Source organism: Elgaria multicarinata, chromosome 7 (assembly GCF_023053635.1).
Source record: "Elgaria multicarinata webbii isolate HBS135686 ecotype San Diego chromosome 7, rElgMul1.1.pri, whole genome shotgun sequence".
Classification (NCBI taxonomy): Eukaryota; Metazoa; Chordata; class Lepidosauria; order Squamata; family Anguidae; genus Elgaria; species Elgaria multicarinata.
The window spans coordinates 8866933-8882778 of record NC_086177.1 but is presented as its reverse complement, the minus strand read 5'-3'; the positions used below and the strand labels follow the sequence as shown (position 1 = coordinate 8882778).

General features: G+C 44.4%; 1 protein-coding gene across 3 annotated transcripts in view; it reads left to right on the top strand.

The window, feature by feature from the left end:
* The first annotated feature begins 1816 nt into the window (after nucleotides 1–1816).
* Nucleotides 1817–15846, top strand: part of TENT4A (terminal nucleotidyltransferase 4A) — a 34379-nt gene continuing 20349 nt past the window's right edge. For all 3 annotated transcript variants that reach the window (XM_063130196.1, XM_063130194.1, XM_063130193.1), the window contains exons 1-4: nucleotides 1817–2696; nucleotides 12729–12852; nucleotides 14585–14631; nucleotides 15427–15547. In XM_063130196.1, coding sequence (XP_062986266.1) covers nucleotides 1888–2696; nucleotides 12729–12852; nucleotides 14585–14631; nucleotides 15427–15547 — 1101 coding nt within the window. In that variant the 5' untranslated portion in view covers nucleotides 1817–1887. The remainder of the gene's footprint in view (nucleotides 2697–12728; nucleotides 12853–14584; nucleotides 14632–15426; nucleotides 15548–15846) is intronic.

The following is a 15846-nucleotide window of genomic DNA, read 5'->3' as shown; positions in this document are numbered from 1 at the left end:
TTTATTTATCATACTTATACCCCGCTCCTCAGCCAAAACAGGCTCTCAGAGCGGCTTACACTTAGGAAAAAAGACAGTCCCTGCCCTCAGGCTTACAATCTAATAAAGACATGACACACAAGGAAAAGGAGTCAAGGAGGGAGGGAGGGAGGAGAGAGAAAGAAAGAGAGAGAGAGAGAGAGTCCAGCAGGAGCAGGCCCCGATGTTACTTCTGCCTGCTCCTGCCCCCTCAGTCCTTCTTCTTCCCCACAGGGCCAAGATGGCAGTTTGCCCTGTGGGGGGGGGGGGGGAAGAGTCCAGCAGGAGCAGGCCCCGATGTTACTTCTGCCTGCTCCTGTCCCCTCGGTCCTTCGTCTTCCCCACAGGGCCAAGATGGCAGTTTGCCCTGTGGGGGGGGGGAAGAGTCCAGCAGGAGCAGGCCCCGATGTTACTTCTGCCTGCTCCTGTCCCCTCGGTCCTTCTTCTTCCCCACAGGGCCAAGATGGCAGTTTGCCCTGTGGGGGGGGGGAAGAGTCCAGCAGGAGCAGGCCCCGATGTTACTTCTGCCTGCTCCTGTCCCCTCTGTCCTTCTTCTTCCCCACAGGGCCAAGATGGCAGTTTGCCCTGTGGGGGGGGAAAGAGTCCAGCAGGAGCAGGCCCCGATGTTACTTCTGCCTGCTCCTGTCCCCTCTGTCCTTCTTCTTCCCCACAGGGCCAAGATGGCAGTTTGCCCTGTGGGGGGGGAAAGAGTCCAGCAGGAGCAGGCCCCGATGTTACTTCTGCCTGCTCCTGTCCCCTCGGTCCTTCTTCTTCCCCACAGAGCCAAGATGGCAGTTTGCCCTGTGGGGGGGGAAAGAGTCCAGCAGGAGCAGGCCCCGATGTTACTTCTGCCTGCTCCTGTCCCCTCGGTCCTTCTTCTTCCCCACAGGGCCAAGATGGCAGTTTGCCCTGTGGGGGGGGGAAGAGTCCAGCAGGAGCAGGCCCCGATGTTACTTCTGCCTGCTCCTGTCCCCTCGGTCCTTCTTCTTCCCCACAGGGCCAAGATGACAGTTTGCCCTGTGGGGGGGGGGGAGAGTCCAGCAGGAGCAGGCCCCGATGTTACTTCTGCCTGCTCCTGTCCCCTCGGTTATGGTTTTAATTTTTGTGAACCGCCGAGAGAGCTTCGGCTATTGGGCGGTATAAAAATGTAATAAATTAGGGTGACCATATGAAAAGGAGGACAGGGCTCCTGTATCTTTAATTGTTGTATTGAAAAGGGGATTTCAGCAGGTGTCATTTGTATATATGGGAACCTAGTGAAATTTCCTCTTCAACACAGCAGTTAAAGCTGCAGGAGCCCTGCCCTCTTTTAAATCTGGTCACTCTAGTATAGCTCCTGCATCTTTAACTGTGGAGATGAAGAGGGAATTTCAGCAGGTACCCCATACACACAAATGACACCTGCTGAAATTCCCTTTTCAATACAACTGTTAAAGATACAGGAGCCCTGTCCTCCTTTTCATAGGGTCACCCTAAATAAATAAATACCCCCCATTGGTTTTTTATGGCGAGCTCTCACTCCCGCCCTGGGGGGGGAAATAGGATCAAAAGGAACCAGAGAGTTTCGTCTCCAAACAATTGGGTGTCACTCTAACTCTCTCAGAGTCTATGCTCTACTCTCTTGGCTGAGGGAGGGACGTTGTAGCTGCAGTAAGTTGAAGGCACTACTGCGCAGGCGCAGTTTTGATTTTTGTGGTTGGTGGTGGTGGTTTGGCTTGAAGCGGTTGTACAATATTCTTGTCGTTGGCGCCGCCTCCTTTTTCGGCCTTTCCCTCAGTCCCGCCTCAGATGTCTCCTCGCGCGTGTCTGACAGGCCGTCGGAGCCGGCTGGAAGTGGCCTGAGGGAAGGAGGGAGGGAGGCACGGATGGATGGATCCCCGCGTGGCCTGGATCCAGCCCGAACAGAAAGGCCCCGCCAATGCGCTCTGGATGCAAATCTGGGAGACCTCACAGGGCCGAGCCGGCGGCGGCGCGTCCTCCTCGCCCTCTCCGTCTCCCTTCCCGCCAACCGCCCCGCCCCGTTACTCCCTTTGCCGCTTTAGCAGCGCCACGACCACGACCACGACGACGCCTCGCTCCGAAGGGGCCGCCGCCGCCGGACCCCCGTCGTCGCCTCAGCCGGTCTCCCTCCGCCTCCTCCCCGCCCAGACGGCGGAAAAGCGGACGCCGCGGCTGCTGCTGCTCCAGAAATCTCTCTCCGTGTCGTCGTCGTCGTCGTCATCTTCTTCAGCCGAGTCCGGCGCTGACAGTCCCGGCGGCGGCGGCGGCGGCGTCTCTTCCTCCTCCTGCGGCCGGGCCGGACTTGGGCCGCCCCCGCCGCCCCCTTCTCTAGCCTCCCGTAAAGCCGTAGAGGGCTCGGCCGAAGAGAGCCAAATAAAGCGAGGGGGGAAGGAGCAGGGAGAAGGGCAGAGCCAGCGGGCCCTTGCCGCCGCCTCTCCCCATCATTACCATCACCACCACCACTACCACCACCACCAGTACCACCCCGGCCGCAGGAAACGAGAGAACAAGGCCAGCACCTATGGCATGAACTACCTGCTCTCCAGCGGCGGTGTCGGCCGCGAAGGGGTCGCCCTGGCTGGGGGCAGCAGCCGCCCCTGCTCCCAAGCGCAGCCCCTGTGCGACCTCGCCCTGGGCACGCCTTGGAAAACCAGGCAGTACAGCACAGGTGTACAAGGGTGAGTATGGGGCCTTCTCATACCTGCGTGGGGGTGGGAGGCTGAGAAAGCGGAGCTCCCAAAGCTAGGGCGACCCCATGGACCCACAGGGCAGGGCTCCTGTGTCTTTAACAGTGGCGGACAAAAGGGAATTTCAGCAGGTGCCATTTGTATATATGGAGAACCTGGTGAAATTCCCTCTTCATCACAACAGTTAAAGCTGCAGGAGCTATACCAGAGTGACCAGATTTAAAAGAGGGCAAGGCTCCTGCAGCTTTCACTGGTGTGATGAAGAGGGAATTTCACCAGGTTCTCCAGATATACAAATGACACCTGCTGAAATTCCCTTTTCAATGCAACTGTTAAAGATACAGGAGCCCTGTCCTCCTTTTCCTATGGTCACCCTAATAATATGTCTCTTTTCTAATTCATGGCTAGGGTGACCATCTGAAAAGGAGGACAGGGCTCCTGTGTCTTTAACAGTTGTGGAGAAAAGGGAATTTCAGCAGGGGTCATTTGTATATATGGAGAACCTGGTGGAATGCCGTCTTTATCACAACAATTAAAGGTGCAGGATCTTTACTTGAATGACCAGATTTAAAAGAGGGCAGGGCACCTGCAGCTTTAACTGTTGTGATGAAGTGGAAATTTCACCAGGTGCTGCATGCATACAAATGACACCTGCTGAAATTCCCTTTTCTATTAAAGATATAGAGAAAACAAGAGAAAACGACACACCCAGTGACAGCTGAGTAGAGTTGAGCCCAGATCTATGTGGTCTAGATCCAGCACTCTATCCATTACACCACACTGGCTTTCAAATTACATGATGCCCCCGTTTTGAAGAAACAAAGGTGGAATATCTAGAAAGGATGTGCTTTTCTGGTTTCAGCTAGGGCAACCCTATGGAAAGGAGGGCAAGGCTCCTGGGTCTTTAACAGTTGCGGAGAAAATTTCAGCAGGGGTCATTTGTATATGGCTGAGTTGTCCGTTACATTTATATACCATATTTCTTCGATTGTAAGACGCCATCGATCGTAAGACACACACTAATTTCAGTACCACCAACAGAAATAAAAACCCTAAGACACACCCGCGATTCTAAGACGCACCCCATTTTTAGAGATGTTTATATTAGGGGTGTGCACGGACCCCCCCGCTCCGCCCCACGGGCCGATCCGGGCGGCAGAGCCCGGTAGGGGACCAAGGGGAAGGGGGGCCTTACCTGCGTCCGTCCGCGGTCCCTCGGCTTCTTCAATTGAGCCCGTGGCTCAATTGAAGAGGCCGAGGGACCGCGGACAGACTGCTGGTAAGGGAGAGGAGAGCCCGGTAAACCCCACTTACCTTTCTGGCGGAGCTCCGGATCGAGGCGAAGGATCCGCCTTCACCTCAATCCTCTTCGCCACGCTCCGCCGGCCCCCCAATCCGCTTCGCCTCTGCCTTAAGGGTAGGCGAAGCCCCTCGCTCCGCTCCTGCTTCTCCGGTTTGAGGAGAAGCAGAGCACATCCCTAGTTTATATGGGGAAAAAAGTGTGTCTTAGAATTGAAGAAATAGGGTAATTATATAGTTGTCCATACTTTGGTAACTTCCAAATTAGAATACTGCAAGGCCCGCAACATGGGGCATCCTTTGAAGAGAGTCTGGAAGCTGCAGCTTGTGCAAAATGCGGTGGCCAGATTGATAGCTGGAACAGGGAGGTTTGAGCATACATTTCTTCGATTGTAAGACGCCATCGATTGTAAGATGCACACTAATGTCAGTACCATCAACAGAAAAAAAAACCTCTAAGACACACCCGCGATTCTAAGATGCACCCTGTTTTTAGAGATGTTTATATGGGGAAAAAAGAATCGAAGAAATAGGGTAACACCGATTCTGGCCCGCTTGCATTGGCTGCCTATATGTTTCCGAGCCCAATTCATGGTGCTGGTTTTAACCTATAAAGCCCTACATGGCTTGGGACCGCAATACCTGATGGAACGCCCTTCCCGACATGAACCTACCCGTACACTGCGCTCAACATCTAAGGTCCTCCTCCGAGTGCCTACTCCGAGGGAAGCTCGGAGGATGGCAACAAGGGAGAGGGCCTTTTCGGTGGTTGCCCCCCAACTGTGGAATGATCTCCCCGATGAGGCTCGCCTGGCGCCAACATTGTTATCTTTTCGGCGCCAGGTCAAGACTTTTCTCCCAGGCATTTTAACAGCATTTAACAACGTTAAGTTTGTTTTTAATAGACCCCAGAATTGTTGTTTTTAAATGGATGCTGTTGTTTTTATACTGTATTTATTTTTTTGATGGTTTTTAAATTTTTAATGTTTACCATTTTTAACTGTTGTAAACCGCCCAGAAAGCTTTGGCTGTTGGGCGGTATATAAATGTAATAAAATAAATAAATAATAAATTGTTTATATGGGGAACCTAGTGAAATTCCCTCTTCATCACAACAGTTAAAGCTGCAGGAGCTATACTGGAGTGACCAGATTTAAAAGAGGGCAGGGCACCTGCAGCTTTCACTGGTGTGATGAAGAGGGAATTTCACCAGGTTCTCCATATAAACAAATGACACCTGCTGAAATTTCCTTTTCAATACAACTGTTAAAGATACAGGAGCCCTGTCCTCCTTTTCATAGGGTCACCCTACCCAAAGCAACATGTTGAGTTCATGGTGAAGGTGCAATTCTAACTGGCGAATTCCGAATTTGTAGCTCTTTATTATTATTATTATTATTTATTTATATAGCACCATCAGCGTACATGGTGCTATACAGAGTAAAATAATAAAATAGCAAAACCCTGCTACATAGGCTTACATTCTAATCTTACCCAGGGTCAGTGATATGGAATAGAAACTTTTCCAGTACTTTATTTTTTATTTTTTCAAGTTTTTCATTTCTAAAAATTCATTGTTTCATAAAAGTCATTAGTAACAATTTTTGTACCTTTGTGTACTTTGCCTCTGTGTCCTTACAACCCTGCAAGATAGATCAGCCACTATCACACTCTTGGTAGATCTGAAAATGAGGGGCCACATTAGATGGCTCAGGAGAGGAGTGAAAGTCCAGCTGGTTCAAAGAGATGCCGGGGCTGGTCACAGGGAGCATACAACTCCCCTGTTAAAACAGCTCCACTGGCTTCCAGTCTGTTTCCGGGCACAAGTCAAAGTGCTGGTTATGACCTATAAAACCCTATATGGCTTGGGTCCAGGTTATTTGAAAGAACGTATTCTCCCTTATGAGCCTGCCTGTGCTTTGAGATCTTCTGGAGAAGCCCTTCTTTCAGTCCCACCATCTTCACAGGCGCGCTTGGTGGGAACATGGGAGAGGGCCTTCTCGGTGGCTGCTCCAGTGCTTTGGAACTCTCTTCCCGGGGAAGCTAGGCTGGCTCCCTCCTTGAAGGGCTTTCAGAAGCAGGCTAAAACTGTTTTGTTCCAGCAGGCCTTTGGAGAATAATCTGGCCCTCCATCTATGTTAATGTCTCATAATTTTGTTGTGTATTTTAAACGTTTATGTCCCCCGCAATGTATGTTTTAAACTTTGTAAGGTCGCCTTGAGGCCCAGCATTGGGCAAAAGGCGGGATACAAATAAATATAACCATCATCATCTCCTCTGCTGCTTTTTGAATGAGTTGGGGACCCAATGTGGATTGGGATTTGCCATATGGGGAATAGCAACTGCAGGGTTGAATATGGGAAACTATGTGGCCCTGATCTAATTTCCCCCACCCCAGCTGCATTTCATTATTTTTTTAAAAAAAATCTGCAGGAGATTCCTATGTCATGTTTAGTTTGGCCCTATGAGAATGGCTTGTCTAATAGTATCCAGTGAGTGAATGGTAAATCCACACCACAAATTGCTTGCATACTGAAAACTTGGTTTCAAAGCCAAAAGATTAGGAGGGAGGTGCTGTCTTACTCAATAGGCTTGTGGGGTATTCAAAGGTGGCCTACCTCATAATGCAGGACCTTCCATTCAAAACACATGTGAAACTCTTCTACGCATGCTAAATATAGAGTACAAGTCTCATTAAAACAGATGCACATCCCACAGGCTGCATGCGGCCCTTTGCCAGTCTCGGTGCACCTCACAACGCTTGTAGGACCCCAAACACTTACACACAGCCTAGGTGATCATCTGGACGCCAGGGGGAAAAACACTGTTTTCCAGTGCTGCCATTAGCAGTGCTGGGACAACAATTTCCCTGGCGAATGATGGGGACTGGAGGGGTACACATGTATGACCCTTGGTCTTCCAGTCACAACCAGATGTAGGCCTTGGGTTTGAAAAGATTGTGCACCTCTACACTGAAATCAGTGGTTGTACTTGCAAATACAATGTGAGTGACAGGGTTTTTAAAATGCTTCCTCTCCACAAAGCCTGTAGTCAGGAAGAGCCAGTTTGCACATGTGCTTTAGATGTAATGCCTAAGATGCTTTTTGAGCTTGCATGCCATAATAGCCTGTTGTGTGGGTCTTCAGGAAAATGTAGAATTGGGAAATTTGATTGGGCATGTTTGACTAATATTTAATCAATAAAGCTAATAAAGTATGCCATGTTAATTTTATGGCTCAATAGCCATAAATATTTATGTTGAAATGATTGTGTGTGGGGCGGGGGGGATTAAGCACACTTAGGGAGCTTTCCTATTGTGTTGATTGTAAGCCTCCAAACCTGGACATCTTATGTGGAGCGGGAAAGGTGGTGGAGGTGATTTTTGCCTCCTTGCCTTTTGCACCAGACAGGCTTTTTCGCCTGTGTAGTTGGGGCACTTTGGAAGGGGAGGGAAAGAGGCTGGCAAGGTCTCAGGATAGTTCATATCCTGGCCTCTCCAGTCCCCTTCCTGTACACCAGAATGCCCCTTTCTCCCCTGTTCCAAGATTCTGTTTCTGAACTTGGAATGCAGCCAGCAGAATTTTTCCATGCCAGTGGGAGTGGGGGCAGTGCTCTGAATCCCCCCTCCAAGTTGGGAGCATTGTCTCCAAGGTTGGAGCTGGAAATCTGAAGTATCCTGTGGTCCCTCAGATTGCTCCCTTAATGCAGTTTAAAGTGTTATATTCAAGCAAATGCAGAGCTTTATATGGAAATTATATTTATTGGAAGACTTGTAAACGTTTTAAAATAATAGCATGTACGTCTCATTATTTATTTAAATTTAAGGGAAAAACAGAGGCACTGTTACTCAAAGAACCATGATGTTATGCTGTGATTGTCCACTCCTCACTTCAACAGAGTTGAATTCTCTTCTGAGTTCAAGGGGGCACCTCCAGATTCACTGTCATTGTCTACAGAATCACTTGTACTAATTAGTTATATTTCAGATTGAGGCAATTTATTTATTAAATGTATTTGCTGTCCAACTGGCAGATGCCCTCCATGCGATTTACAGTGATAAAAAACCCAGAAAAACAATAAATTAACAACCAAAACAATACATACACCAAATAAAATATTTTAAAAATTAAAATATTAAGGAGCCTGAAGTAAAGTTAATAACCAGAGTAAAACATTAAAGATTAAATGACTGCTGGAAGAGGAAAGTCTTGACTTGGCATCTAAATGTATACAGTGAAGAAACCAGGCAGATCTCCCTGGAAGGGGAGGGTTAGAAAGGGGGTTACTACAGAGAAGGCTCTTTCTCTGGTAGCTGCCCATCACAGAATTGATGCCCAGAGAAAAGCCTCCAGAAATAATCTTAGCAATTAGGCAGGAACATTTGGGAGGAGGAGCTCCTTCAGGTAGACTGTTCTTAAGCAATTTAGGGCTTTAAAGGTGAGCACCACCACTTTAAATCAAACCAGGAAACTGACTGGCAACCAGAGCAGTTGATGTAGCACTGGAGTAATGCATTCAAAATGGCTAGTCCAGGTAAGCAGCTTTGCTGCTGTGTTCTGCACTAACTGAAATTTCCAGACTGTTTTCAGAAATACCCCCACGTATAATGCATTGTAGTCAGCCAAGCAGGAGGCTACTAGTGCATGAATAACTGTAGCCAGGCTATCTCTGTCAGGTAAAGTCATAGCTGGTCTATCAGCTGAAGCTGAGAAAAGGCACGTGGTTTCACTGGGGCCAAATGACAAAGCTGAATCTATGAGTACCATGGAATATGAACTTGTTCCTTCTGGGGGAGTGCAAACTAGTTTAGAACAGTAGAACACCATTTAAGTGGAGAGAGGCACCCCCTACAAACGCAACTTCCATCTTGTCTAGATTGAGTCTCTGTTTATTGCCCTTCATCCAGCCCATTATCAAGTCTAAGCATCGGTTGAGGATAAGCACTGCCTCACCTGCATAAAGCAGAGGCAGAGTTGAGCAACATCCACATATTAATGACACCTCACTTGTCCTGGCACAACTTCTCCTAGTAGTTCCAAGTAGATGTTAAAAAGAGGCAGGGGGACAACAACAACAAAATAGAACCCTGAGGGTGCCGCAAGACAGAACATTGGTCCCCCAGCAGCTCCTTCTGCAACCAAGTGTCAAAGTAGGAGCAGAACCACTGTAAAACAGTTCCTTCAACTCCCAATTCAGATAGCCTACCCAGAAGGAAATACATGGTCAATGGTGTTGAAAGCAGCTGAGGGGTCTAGGTGAATCAATAGGTATGCACTTCCCCTGTCTTTCACCTGGCAAGAGTCATCCCACAGGGCTATCAAGGCAGTCTCCACCCTGAAACCAGGAGAGGCAAACCACCATTGCTTTTAAAGACCACTAAAGGATCGGGTCCGTAGTTTGGGGGTGCTCTTGGATCCAGAACTGTCACTTGAGGCACAGGTGAAAGTGGCAAAGAGCACCTTTTATCAGCTTAGGTTGATATACCAACTACGCCCTTATCTGGACAGAGATAGCCTAGCTACAGTTATCCATGCTCTGATAACCTCTCGCTTGGATTACTGCAATGACGTGGGGCTGCCTTTGAAAACGGTCTGGAAGCTTCAGCTGGTACAAAACAGGGCAGCCCGTTTACTAACAGGGACTGGCTGGCGAGACCACATTACGCCAGTCCTTTTCCAGCTTCATTGGCTGCCAGTTCAGGTCCGGGCCCGATTCAAAGTTCTGGTATTGACATTTAAAGCCCTAAACGGTTTGGGGCCAGGTTATTTGAAGGAACGCCTCTTCCCATATGTACCTGCCTGGACCTTAAGATCATCTACAGGAGCCCTTCTCCGTGAGCCCCTGCCAAAGGAAATGAGGCAGGTGGCTACTAGAAGGAGGGCTTTCTCCGCTGTGGCACCCCGGTTGTGGAATGAGCTCCCCAGAGAGGTCCGACTGGCGCCTACACTGTACTGCTTTTGTCGCCAGCTGAAGACCTTTTTATTCTCTCAATATTTTAACACTTAATTTTAACTTAAATGTAAATCTTACTGTTTTAACTCTATATTTTAATCTTATATCAATTTTGCTGTGTGGTTTTATCCTGGTTGTGCTTTTTATACTGTATTTTGTAATTGTGCTTTTAACCTGTTGGTTGTTTTATTGTGGTTTTAATTTTTGTGAACCGCCCAGAGAGCTTCGGCTATTGGGCGGTATAAAAATGTAAGAAAAAATAAATAAATAAAATAAATTAGTAATTCACGATCCTTCAAGGAAGTGTTGATTGCTTTCTGGATCCAGGTCCTCACTAACCTGCGCTGCAACACAGGTAACTATGTAAACAGGGATATGCACAGGAGTGAGGAAAGAAGCCCCGATTGCTTCTTTTACCCCCACAATAGTGCGAACCCAGCTATATTGGCCTGGTTCGCATGTAATGGTAAGAATTGCTGAAAGTTATGGTTTATTTGTAACAAGCAGTATGCTTATGCATGCTGCCCAATTGTTCCTGCTTGGCTTCTCCTACCAGTGGAAGAGTTAAACCAAGAAACCACTTGCGCTGTTTTGTACAATCCTACATCCAATCCAGCATTCATGGCAAATCCTGGCTTCAGATTCCTTGAGATGAAATAAAGTGTTGGTATAAAAGTGACCTGCATAGCTAATCAGGTGAATTTTTAGCTTGATTTTTGGTGAGGATTATTATGCATATTTGTTGGTTTTCTACCCATTGTTTTCAAATCACTTAAACAGAAGTACTTTTTCACACATTGCCTAAGGATAATCACTTTAAAAACAACTTTGAAAGTGCCAGGTTACCTAATTGGTATCCTTTCATTGTTACTAATGAATTTTATGAAACAATGAATTTTTAGAAATGAAAAAATTTCTGTGGAAAAATAAAAAATAAAGTACTGGAAAAGTTTCTACTCCATATCACTGACACTGAGTAAGATAATGAGCTACAAATTCGGAATTCGCCAGTTAGAATTGCACCTTCACCATGAACTCAGTATGTTGCTTTGGGAGAACCACTTTCTCAGTCTTCCACCCCCACACAGGGTTAACCCTGACCTACCCCTACAGAGCTGTTATAAGGATTTCAGGCAGGGCTGTTCAAATTTTGGCTGGCTTCAGTAGCCAACCAAAAATTTGGGGTTGTTAGGACCGTCTTATAAGGTGTACTTTCTGTACTTCTGATCTGTAAGTGATCAAGAGGTTAAGACAATCCCCCCTTCCCAAGCGTAAAACTACAGAGTAGGGCAGGGGCTTGTTCTGCTATGTACCCAAGCCTCTCCAATCATCGTGACTGTATAGCGCGTGTGTGTGCGCGCACACACACACACACACACACACACACACACATCTTTCTCCCATCCTTGAAGTTGGAAAGGGGATGATCCTTGCCCTTCTTTCCAAATCTAAGGTTTGCGTTTGTGATGGAACCCACTACAAAGGCAAGTAGAACTGTGGACTGCTGATTACAGAAATAGCAACTGAGTCTTGCAACAAAAATCCAATTCGTACATAATCGCAGTCGTGTGTTAGTTAACTGACAAACTGACAAATTCTAGCAGGAGTGAGCATGCTACCTTTGGCACACTCATCAGTTCTGCTTTCAAATAACAATCTATGGTTGCCCCGTTTCCAGACTGTTAGCATGACTCAACAACTGCAAACATTTTGCTGGGGAAGACTCTGATACCAATTAGGAATGGTAACAAAGCATATTTAATTTAATCTCAACTTATTATTTGAAGAGTTTTATTACCCTTTTGTAAATAATAACCATTAATAAACACCTTTATTGTTCATTTTGAAAAGTGGGCAGTTCCATGCCTATGACATAGGAACCAAACTACTGAGTTTCTTTTAGACATAGAGAGTTGGTGGTAGCAGGTAAAGATTTTATAGCTGAGACAGCATTACATAATGGTGAGATCTAACTGGGAACTTTATTGTGGCATCAGGTTCCACAGACCGAAGCTGCAAAGTTGTCTTTAGAAAGAAACATAGGTGGAATAACTCACATGCTGGTTTTAGAACAAGCTCTAGTCACGTTTTGGTGAACTCATGGATTATATCAAGCATCCCTAGATGTCTATCAGTTAAAGATATGTTAGATCATTAATTTTAATAAGGAACTGGGGAGGGGGGCAGAATTATGCTGGGAATCTTACAAAGAGGATGAAAAAACCATCCCCCCTCCCACATGGCTTCAAAACAAAATTACATTGCTAGTCTTCCTATAGCATAGTTTAGAACTAATTTTTTGGAGAGTAAAAGCTGAGTAGTAAAATATCAACACCTTGTCTTAAACTTTTTATTCATAATTCTGAAAGAATATATTTCCTAATCCGAAATCATTCAATTTTTCAGAAAACAATAAACAAGTTTTTTCCTAATGTTTTTAGGGCTTCTTGCAGGCCTTCACATCTCTAGTCTAGTTAATAGATAAACTATGCGCACATAGGTCAAGAGAGAAAGTATCACTTACGTGAAGCTAAATATGGATTTTACAGGTTGAATGAAACGTCATTATCCTATGTTACAGAAGAAAATTTGGCTTGTGGCTTAAAACTACTTGTAATTTTTTTATTGTGGAGACTAAAGCAAAGTGCGTGTTTGAAAATGAAGTGTCAGGAAGGCCAGATTCAAATCCCAGATCAGCTATTCGATTAATGTTTTTGGTACTCTCTCTCTCTCTCTCTGTGTTGGAACTGACTTTTTTATTCTTCCCCATAGGCTTCATGAAGAAATAATTGACTTTTATGACTTCATGTCCCCTCGTCCTGAAGAAGCAGTTATGAGAAAAGAAGTAGTGAAAAGAATAGAAACTGTCATCAAAGATCTTTGGCCTACAGCTGATGTGAGTGAATCCCAAACTAGTGTTTCGCTCGCCATTACAAATCCAATCTGAAATGTACTGCTATGTGCCTCACTTTGTGCCTTCTGGCGCAAACCACAAGGTATGGGGGGAACTGGGTTTCTGCCTCAGCAATGTACCAAGATAGCACCTCCCATACATTCCTTAATGCCTTCTGGCTCTATTTGTTTAAAATAATGTATACTCTGTTCTAGAGACCTTGCTGTGCAAGAAAAATCCCCCAATTACATGAAATCGAAAACATTTATGAAAGCATATTGATAGGCTTTTTGTTTTAAATTACTTAGTCAGAACTATAAAAAAATATTTATGTTTATGACATTGGAAGGACAGCAATAACCAAGTTGCAGTTCTTGTGGCTGCCTTTGTGTCTTCTTCCCTTAGCTGAGTCCAGGGGAACGCTGCAGAGATGCATTAGTCAGTGTTCTGCTGTATGTACCTTCTAAGGAAATGTAGCATCACACAGTCTCCTTCCAATCTGGGCACATGCTGTCTCAGTGCAAAGCAACAAACAGCACATATACAGGTGGCAGAAAGCACTCCATGTTTTCTTGACTGAAGGAAACAGCAGGGAACACTGGTTGGTTTTTGTTTGGTTTTTTTGCTTCCTAACAGTGGAGCTCTGGTTTCGCTTCGCTGGAAACAAGGAAATTTTCCTCAGGAGATTAGACAAATGGCTAAATTACAAATCGTATTAGACGAAAGTTGATAATAGCTCTAACTGTATGATGTTTCATGTTTGATTCTTGTTTTTTCATGGATCTATGGATCGCAATAAAGAAGTAATAATAAATTACAAATCTGGATTAAAGCATTTTCTACAGTTTTTATCCAATGAAAATGTTCAGGAAGTGAACATCAGCACAATCAATTATTTTAATGAATTTATTTTATTTATTTATTTATTACATTTTTATACCGCCCAATAGCCAAAGCTCTCTGGGCGGTTCACAAAAATTAAAACCACAGTAAAACACCCATCTTGCTTGATAAGATTTATCTTTAACCTCTTCATCCTTGATAATTAATCAAAGGAGTTATATTAAGCTTCTTACACTTCAAAAGCTGACTGCAAGTAGTCTGCCTTGGTTAGGAGTTATTCCCTCCCTTGTTCAGCAGTTTTAAAACAAGCAGTTCAATTTACACCGAAAATTATAACTTTATGCTTTACCGGTCTGATGTACTAGCTTCTCTAAGACTATCCCATTTGGAAACACTGAAGCCAGTATTGCTGTTTCTTTTCAGAAATCTGTTTGCTTTTGCTCTTGGGTAAGGTGAGCAGTCTGCCCCAAAAAATTGCATGAGAGATTTCAGGCTTGATATTAAATATTATAAAGCTTATATAATTGTTCCCCCTTGACAATTTTATGAATTGATTCGGAGGATCAGTTGTGTGCTACATGCTTCCTCCTCCCCTAGTTTGCCACAACTGCTGAACTGGGCAAACTAGTTACAGCAAACCAGGAAAGAGAGGGAACATACACAAGAAGAAAGGGAAGAGCCTATGAGTAGCTTAATCTCTGAACCAGGCCCATATGGTCTTGTATGGAAGGAGCCCTTACAATGAAGGTAAATTCAGTTTGATTAAGCTGTTAGGTTTCAGCAAGTGCTTTGTGTAAATTTCTATTGATAAGGCAATGTGGATTTTGTTGAGATTTCCAAGTTCAACATTCATCACAGTGAGTTCATTACTGGCTTTGTTTCTCTTTTCCAGGTTCAGATATTTGGGAGTTTTAGTACAGGACTTTATCTGCCAACTAGGTGAGTCCTGTAATCTTGACTAACATTTCTGGCTTTCATGTCCTATATTACTAAAAAGCTATGTTACAAAGGGGATACGTTGTTGTTGTTGTTACTTTGCCATCCACCTACATAATGCTTTACAAAGAATGAGAGGATAAATCTCTGTCCAGCCTTGAAATAGACACAAGGAAGACAACAGAGGAAAGCAAGGGAGGGATTGAGGGCAGGGGTAAACCAGAATTATGTGGGATACCCTCTTCAGGTTTAACTGTAAGTATGAATGACAATTGTGTTATTTTCCATATTGAAGAAATTCTGCAAATGGTAAGGTGTTCTGGAACATTTAGCATATTGGACTACTACACCACTAGGTATGCTAGCATTTCTGAATTTTATAATTTGCAGTTTTTCATATAGTAATGTGAATATACAGACCTTAAGTATTTGTATAAATGCAGAAAGAAAAGTATGGACGACTATGTAGGTTGAAATCTAAAAAGTATTCGTAAAAAATTAAACTTTTTTTAAAAAATTAACAAATTTCCAACATTAGGTATAAATAGGTATGTTTATTCCAACAAATACCCTGTGCACAATATTCTGGGCTAAGGCTCTGATGTAATAACATTGCAGTGTGGAGCATTAATATGACATTTAAATTCTGGTTGAGGGGACAACTACTCTAATTTGTATTAGACTAAACTTAACTCTTCTATTTAATAATGTTAAATATGTACATGATTTGCTCCATCTTCAGGGGAGTATAATGTCTATGCTTCTAATAAACCTTGTGTTTGTTTTTATTATCTACAGTGATATTGATTTAGTGGTTTTTGGAAAATGGGAGAGCCCCCCTCTACAACTGCTAGAACAAGCACTAAGGAAACACAATGTGGCTGAGCCATATTCAATTAAAGTACTTGATAAAGCTACAGTAAGTAATTTAAACAAGTTATACTGGATGAAAGAAATATAGAGTATAAGCTATGAAAGAAAAAATATATTTAGTGAAAATAGTTTTTAAAATGCAGCTATTTTTGTTCTCAGTTGCAGAACAACTGAGCTAGTTTTGTTGGATCTCAGTACTTAGATTCCTCAGATTCCTGACTCTATTGCTTTATATCAATTTGTAATAGTATTAATTAAACCCTAATCTTATTTATTTAATAAATATATTTTTTCACATACTGGTATGTATCCCTCCCCCAATTATTACCAGGTATTTTCTTTTGT